The sequence below is a fragment of the Falco peregrinus genome, chromosome 4, assembly GCF_023634155.1.
Source record: "Falco peregrinus isolate bFalPer1 chromosome 4, bFalPer1.pri, whole genome shotgun sequence".
NCBI classification, from domain to species: domain Eukaryota; kingdom Metazoa; phylum Chordata; class Aves; order Falconiformes; family Falconidae; genus Falco; species Falco peregrinus.
Genome location: NC_073724.1, coordinates 66,834,926 through 66,843,063, shown reverse-complemented (window position 1 = coordinate 66,843,063; position 8,138 = coordinate 66,834,926). Strand labels below are relative to the sequence as shown.

At 61.2% G+C, this 8,138-nt stretch overlaps 1 protein-coding gene across 1 annotated transcript; it reads right to left on the bottom strand.

The window, feature by feature from the left end:
* Nucleotides 1-2,148: 2,148 nt before the first annotated feature.
* SOX21 (SRY-box transcription factor 21) lies at nucleotides 2,149-3,467 on the bottom strand. Its single transcript, XM_055803287.1, has one exon. It carries the CDS (start codon nucleotides 3,455-3,457, stop codon nucleotides 2,612-2,614), a length of 846 nt encoding a protein of 281 aa, XP_055659262.1. The 5' UTR covers nucleotides 3,458-3,467; the 3' UTR covers nucleotides 2,149-2,611.
* Nucleotides 3,468-8,138: the final 4,671 nt, after the last annotated feature.

The following is an 8,138-nucleotide window of genomic DNA, read 5'->3' as shown; positions in this document are numbered from 1 at the left end:
CCAAATTAGTTTTGCATAATCGCTCAGAACCATATGAATTAACTTATAATATTGCAAAGCGCTGGGAGAATAACAAAAGCAGGATCGTTTTAATTAGTGAATCAGGGTCAACCGAACAGGCTGCTACGCAAATCCCCCAAACTTTCCACTTTTTGAACGTAATTCCAAGGGGGAAGCTGATTTGGAAGGCATTTACTCAGGAGCTATTGTTATTGTCACAATTAAGTGTGCAATCTACCTCTCTGGAGGAAAAGATATATCTATATATCTATATAAACACACACTTCATACATACATATACTTCATCTATATGCACACAGACGTACAAAACCAGCCGGGGTTTGCCACCTCAGTAAGGTGACTGGCTCTGTTTTATTGCCTTGTAGATACTGACGTTGTGCGATGCTTGCAATTCCCTTGCTAAAAGGATGGAACGTTTCATCCCGCTCCCGTTTCCCTGCTGCATGTAAACGCCCGTGCAGAGGTTTGCTGGATTTACATTTGCAAACACCATTTTCGGGCACTAAAAAGAGGAAAGCCGTTAGGCGGGGGGATGAGGGGGGAGAAAAAAAAAAAAAGGTGTTAGGTTTTAGTTAGCAGTCACTGGGAACCCCCGCGAAAAATACTCCGGGAATAAAGCAGAAATATTGCTCGGATAGGTGAACAAATTACACGGGTTTAAGTGGCGAAGCTCTTAGGCTAACCAGATAAAGTGGTCAGGCAACTTTCCACTCTGGAAACGTTACTGGAAACCGATGAAATGCTTTGAACGGTCTCAGTGTATTCAGTGAACTCTGTTCTGCTGGTCCATGAATGCCTTTTTTTAAAGATAATACGACAACTTGGCTTTTCTTTTTTTTTTTTTTTTAATCTTCTTTCCTATTCACGATTGAAAATGTGATAAATCAGGTTTTTGGCTCTGAATAACAATGGCTTGATTTAGATTTCCTAGTAAATCTATTCAAAAGTGAAACAAAGACAGCCTTTAGAGGATACCTTACACCTCACCTGGACCAGGCACGTAAGGGCAATTCAGATAAAAATCTTGTTAGTAATTCAACAAGAAATAGAGGATTTTCTCTTTTCCCTGCTTCAGGCTTTATTTAAACTCTTTGTTCAAAAATGAACAGAGTGGTAGTCGGAATCTAATTTACAGATATAGTTTAGACGTCTAACTTTAAATTAGAAGATCACACAAGAAAACCATTTACACGTAAATGTTAAAACCAATACTTAATCTTTTTTTTTTTACTTTATATTACATAAAGCCAAAATGAAACTAAATACATGTTAGCCAGCTTCATTCACAAACATTAGTCAAAATATACACATTACAAAAGTAAACCAAAAAAGAACTCTAAACGGATGAAGGATTTTTTTTTCCTAAAATTTGTTGGATTTTTTTTTTTTTAAAATCACCATTTGCAATTGAATTGCAGTCGCTCTAAAATAAGCTAAACAGGTAGGGTACTCCAAAACACATGTGAAACACTTCATGTTGGCGGGGGGAGGCAGATTTTCTTTTAAATGGGGATACTCTTCTGTCAAAGCAAAGCTCTGTTTCAGTTCAGCTAAATAATAAATAGATAATTATCACTCAGACAAAAAAAGTCTGATTTAACCTTAGATAATATTGCGATCCCCGAGCGGTCCCGCAATATTTTTATTCCCTTTGAAAGGCATTCTTTTTTTTTTTTTTTTTTTTTTTTCAGGTTAAAACTGAATCGACCGTGGGCGAAGTAAGTAACAGAGTTTTCAATCCGAGACCTAACGTTTCCACAGAGATATACAAATTTACAGTCTGAGGGTGAGACTTAATTAGTGGGAGGGGGGGGAACGCGGGGCCCGGGAGTCACGCGCCTTCCCTCTCGTGGAAATTCCGACCCGCACCTGTCACCGCCCCGCAGCAGCAGCCGGCGGGAGCCCACACGGGACGGGGCACGGGGGGGTGGACGGGCAGCATCCCACACCGCCCAGTCTTCCTTTGCGTGGATCCTGCTCCCGCTGGGCCACGATGAGCTGCGAACCAGGCACGCAGCGGCCCGCTCTCTCCCTTGCCGGGGCCGCACCTCGCCCTGCCGTGCCCAGGCCTCTCTCCCCCCCCCCCCCGCCTTGTTCCCCGCCCCTCCCCCCCCCTTTTCCCCTTTTCGGAGGCAGCGATGCCGCAGCGGGACTTCTCCGAGCCCGGGGCGCGGCGGGAAGGGGAAGCCCGCGGCCGAGAGCGGGGCGGCGAGGAGGAGCCGGCGGAGGGAGGGAGCCCCCCGAGTCTGTCCAGAATAAGCACTTTTGGGGGGCTGGGCGGGTGGGTAATTTTCTTTTTTTTTTTCTTCTTTTTTTTTCCTCTTTTTTTTTTTTTCTTTTTCTCTTCTTTTTCAGCTCGGCTATCTGCAAAGACCGCATGCAACACACACAAGCTCTAAGCGGGGCGGCGGGCGGGGACGCGCCCCTCGGCGGGCGACGCGCAACAGGTCGGCGTCGGCTCCGGCGCTCCCCGCCGCCGCCCGCCCCCGCGGCCCCGGCGGCGGGTCGCCCCCCTCCCTGGCCGCACGTACGCGCCGGCACCCATCCAGGCGGGCGCCGGGGCTCTGCGCGGGCATCCCCCGGCCGTGGGTCATAGGGCCGCGGCGTAGGCTGCGGGGTAAGGGTCCAGCTGGGGCTTGCCCATGCCCGGCAGGAGGATGTAGGCCAGCGGCGGCTGCAGCCCCGGCCCGGGCCAGGCGCTGCAGTTGCAGGGGATCATGTAGCCCGGGTTACCCGGCGACGGGTGCGAGTGCGTGTGCCCCCCGGCGGCGGCGGCAGCGGCAGCGGCGGCAGCAGCGGCCCCGTGGAAGGCGCCCGCCCCGCCGGCGCCGGGGTAGCCCAGCGAGGAGGCGTAGGGCAGCCCCGAGCCCGAGGAAGAGGAGGAGGAGGAGATCTCGGCCATTTTAGAGCCCAGGTCCAGCAGGGAGTAGGGGCTGCTGGCGGCGGCCGCCGCGGCGGCCGCAGCAGCGGCGGCGGCCGACTGGGGGAAGAAGACGCGGGCGGCGGCGGCGGCGGCAGCGGCCGCCGCCTTCTCGGGGTTGGCCAGCAGCGACTCGGGCACCAGCCCGCCGGCCGCCCCGCCGTGCAGCCCGCCCGCCTTCAGCCCGTGCGGGTGCTCGTGGTCCGCCACGCCGCCCAGCCCGTAGGGCACGGGGAAGGCGAACTTGTCCTTCTTGAGCAGCGTCTTGGGCTTCCGCCGGGGCCGGTACTTGTAGTCGGGGTGCTCCTTCATGTGCATGGCCCGCAGCCGCTTGGCCTCGTCGATGAAGGGCCGCTTCTCCGACTCGGTCAGCAGCTTCCACTCGGCGCCCAGGCGCTTGCTGATCTCCGAGTTGTGCATCTTGGGGTTCTCCTGGGCCATCTTCCGCCGCTGCGCCCGCGACCATACCATGAAGGCGTTCATCGGCCTCTTGACGTGATCCACCGGTTTGGACATGGTGTCCCCCCGCCGCCCCGGCGAGCCGCCGCCCGGCCCGCGCTGGCGGCCGCCGCCTCCTCCGGTCGCCTCTCCCGCCGCCTCCTCGTCCTCCTCGCCCCCGCCGCGCTCCGCTCCTCCGAAAGCAATCTCGGCGGGTGCCCCGGCGCGGCGGCACCGGCTCCGGCGGGCGCGGGGGTGGCGGCCCACGGCTGCCCCGCTCCGGGCGCGGGGCGCTGCCGAGCGGCGGCGCCTCCCCGTCAGGGCGCTGCCGCTCCCCGCCTGGGCCGCGGAGCCTCTCTCCGCGCTGCCGACCCCCGGGCCAGGGCTCTTCCTCGGAGTCACCCGCGAGCGGCGGCGGCCGGCAGCCGGGCGGGACCGCGGCGAAGTCTCGACGGCGAGGGCGGCGGCCGGCGCCAGGCGAGCGGCGCGGGGCTGGGCTGTGGGGGTCCTTGCTTCGCTGCGGGCGCGATGCTCCTCGGCGTCCCCCGCTGCGGCGGCGAGCCCCGGACGGGGCGGCGGTCAGAGCCCGCCCGGAGCCATCGCCGCCCGCGGAGCTCGGGGGGCGGCCCGCCGCGGCGCGGTGTGGTGCGGTGCCGGGCGGGACGGGTTCCGCGGTGGCTCAGGCGCTGCGGGGAGGCCCCGGGGGCGCGGGCCGCCCCGCTCACAGCCGCCCCGCTCCGCCCGCGGGGGGCGCGGCGAGCCGCCCGCTCCTCGCGCATACTCGCCGGGCGCCGGTCGCGAGCGGCCGCCGCGGCCTCCTGGTTCCCGCCGGCGGACAAACTTCGCCAAGTTTCGGGCGGGCTGCGGAGCGCTCCGCCTGCCGCGCGGCTCCCCCTTCTCCGGGAGCCGCCAGGTCTCTCTGGGTTTTCTTGGCCGCCGACTCGGAGGGGCGGCGGGGCGGGCGGGAGCGGCGGGGGGCGGAGGGAGGAGGAGGAGGAGGCGGTGGCGGCGGCGGAGGAGGAGGTGGCGGCAGAGAAGGAGGAGGAGGGGGGGGGGCCCTAATTAAAATACTCGGCGGTCTATGCCCGGCGGGCAGCCGACCCGGTTATAAAGTCCGCGGTGGGGTTTGCAGCCGGCGCAGTCGCCCCCTCCTCTCGCCCCGTCGGCGCGGCGGCAGGTAACGCGCGCGCTCTGCATGCCTCCGCGCCGCGCGCCCTATATGTTTGCATGCGGCCTGGCCGCGCCGCGCGCCGCGGGCAGCCAGGGGAGGGGCCGCCGCGCCGGGCGGGGCCTACGATAACCACGCCCCCTCCGCGGCCGGCGGGCCGGGGCGGGGCCGGAGGCAGTGCATGCGCGATGCGTACCGCCCCGCCCGCCGGGCGGCCCGGGCCGTGGGGCTGGGGGAGGGCTCGGCCGGTGCCCACGCCGTATTTTGGGGTGTTTTGGGGGTTTTCTCTGCCGAGGTCGGGCGCGGCGGCCTGGCCGGCCGGCCGAGGGGGAGAACCCGCCGCCGCCTCGCAGAGCGTCCCCGCGGCCCCGGCGCGCATCCAGTGGCGCCCCGACACAATCCACGCGTGCTTTGCTGGCCGCTCCGCACGCCGCTCCGCGCTCCCCGCAGCCCGCGCCGCCCGCCTGTGTCCCGCTCCGCCCGCCTGTCGGTCAGGGTGAACTCGTTCGCCTTGTTTGTACTTCGGCGGGCCGGTGCTGACTTACCCCTGCGGTATGTGGAAGCGCCGACTCCAGCAAACCATTAACTCCTTCCCGCGCTGGCAGCGGGCCGGCTCTGCCCGGGACAGCCCCGCCGGCCGGGCTTCCTGGGGGCGATGCACTAGTGGGGCGACAGCCCCCGATGGGTCTGCGACAGAGGCCGCGGGGGGGGGCATCGCCGTGGGGTGGCGGGGGGTGACCGGCCGCCGCAGGGACTTGTTTGCCACGCCGCCCGCCGCCGCCTTGCCCGGGCTTCTCTCCCCGGGGCCCGCTCCATGCCCCGGGCAGCCCCGGCCGCCGTGCGGCGGACCCCCGGCTCCGGTCGCCGGGCTTCGCACCTCCCGTCCCGCCGCAGCGCACCTCCGCCCGCCGCCGCTCCCGGCGTGTCGCCACCTTTGGAAAGAAACCCGCCGCTGGCCACCCACCGGCGGCAGCCCGCCGGCTCCCTCCCCGCCCCTGAGCCCGCCCGGGGTCCCACGCAGCCTGTCCCGGCCCGGGTGCTCCGCACCCTGCCGAGCAGCTCCTCTATAACCCGCACCTTCTCCCACTTCGTGTTTTACGACCCATTTACTACTACTTAAACGTAACGCTCCCACTCTCCAAAAGCCACCTTGCCCATGTCTGACCGCCTACAATCCGTTTAGCCGTGGAAAAAATAGTTCCCATCGGTTGTCAAAAGCGGGGAGATTAAGATATCTACCGGCGCTGGCTGCCGTTTGGGCTTAGCGAGGAAATGGTATTTCCCGAGGGTGGGAGCCCTACCGAGAGGGCTGCACCCGGTGCGGGTACCTCAGCCCCGGAGGTCAGGTTATCAACCCGTCGGCCGGCAATTTCGCGCTTTGAGATGAGCAGCCAGTATTTTCGACTGCGTGAAATCCTCTCGTTTGATCAGGGAAGCGATTTCCTATTTCTCTCGTTCACATGTAACGTTATTGTGTTTGACTTCTAAGAAGCGAGGACTAATCCCCTGGCTTTCTCCGCACAGATCGGGTGCCGGCGTGATCAGCTCGCCCCTCGCATCGTGGGTACCAGCGGGAAAGCCCCCGGACTAATTCCGTTCAGGGGAAGGCGAGACCGCTGTTTATACGTCCCCAGCCGCCGCCATGAGCAGGGTGAGAACCAATAACATCTACCGAAGGGTGCTCGGGGAGGGGGGAAAGGCAGCAGCGACTCTCCGTTGCCACCACCAATGGCACCCCCGGGTCCCGCAGACGACCGACCCCGCTCCCGCTAACGCCCCCGGAGCGCGGGAGCAGCGCGGGGGGGCGAAGGCTCAGTCCCCGAGTGGGCTCGGCTCCAGCGGGGCTCTTGCCCCGCTCTCCACGCCGGCCGCGCTGCGTCCCTCACGACCCCACTCCCCCCGGTTGTGCCCTTGCACCCCTCCGTGCGACAGCAAGGTGCGCTACAGAGGGGACCGCGACGGTCCGATGTCGCGACAGAGCCGCGTGAAACACTCAAGGCGGGCACATGGGCAAGCCCCCGGCTGGCAGGTCCCGCACAGGCGCACACCACCACCACGAACCCGCTGCCCACGGGCCCGTCCGAGGGCACCGCCGCGCCAAGGCGGCTGGTGCTGCTGGTGCTGCTGGTGCTGCTGGTGCTTGACCCGGCGGGGCTGCAGCACTGTATCTGCACGCAGGCAAACGGTATGGCAAGGTGCGGGCAGAGCGGGCAGCTATTCCGCAGAAACTGCGTAGGGAAGGGCTCTACGCCATGGCCACGGGTGCTGGGCACAGGCTCCCTGAAGGTCCCCAGGATAAGTGGCCACCGTTTGCCCTGCAGCTGTCCGAGGACAGCTCAACCACCAACTCGCAGCTGCCCACATTGTCACGTACATCTTAAAAAGAAGCCGTTGCATAACTTTCAGCAGAGAATACGCCTCAACTCATGGACTGCTGTCCTCCAAAAATGTCGCCATTTCCAAACCCATGACTTCATCTGCGCATGTTTCTGATTACATTCAGTCCTCCAAATAGTGAAAACGGTAATAGAATTTATTGGTCGTAAATCATTGTACAAGAATCTTTCACAGGCTGAAATCTATAAATGGCTTAATACTGGCTCAAGTATATTTTTCTAGTTGCAAATGAAATACTGTATTCGAAGGTCTCGTTTCCAAAGTGCTTCCCCCACCCCCCTGCAGGCGTAACCACTGGCTACTAACACAGACACAGACACACACTTATTTCAGTGGTGCTTGGAGTTAGAGGAGGGCTGCCTTTCTCTGGTAGTCTGCTTTCAAACGGGTTTGCACAAAGTCATGGAAACTCTTACCCGTTCCGTTTGGAACAAGATTGGACTCGGGTTAGGAGCGACCGGAGCGTCCCAGGTCTCCCCCCCGGTCTGAGGCAGCCACGGCGGGGGGGAAGGGGCTGTTCCCCCCGCGGGGAGATGCGCGGAGCGGCTGCCTGCGCAGCGCAGCCCGCACACACACACACGCGCACGCACACACACACACACGAGTCTCTCAGAGAGCCTTCAAATCCCCCAACACAAAAAGGGAAGGCTTTATCGGAGTTTAGTCACTTATCTGGATTTTTGTTAAACCGCTACCGTGGTCTCCGCCTAGTTGTGCGAGTGTGTTAATTGTTCTGATAATGTGTTGTTATCGATACAATAACAATACAATCGTGTATAATGTGATTTACTTGCCTTTGACCTGTCAATTCCTGACGCATGCAAATTCAAGGGCACAATCTTCCCTTCTGCTATCGGGGCGGGGGGGGGGGTAGGGGAGGGGGGGGAACCCCAAACCCGAGCAGATGCATTATCACACGGAGGCTGAGCAAGAATTTCCAGAACGCAGTGCTGTATTCCACCAAGCGAGATCAAAGCGCTTTTAAAAATATTAAAGGAGGGGGTTTTGCCTATCTTCTCGATACCCATATGGTAGTTCTGCCAGGTTGCTTACAATTACGCCCCACTCCAACTCCTGTCCGGCTTCTCGTGTTCTGACCAGCCAGCACCTCCTCCTCCGGTGCACGCAGCTTTAGGATGCCGCCCGTGGTTTTCCAGCCGAGCTTAAAGTGAGTTTCGAGGAAGCAAGCTCCTT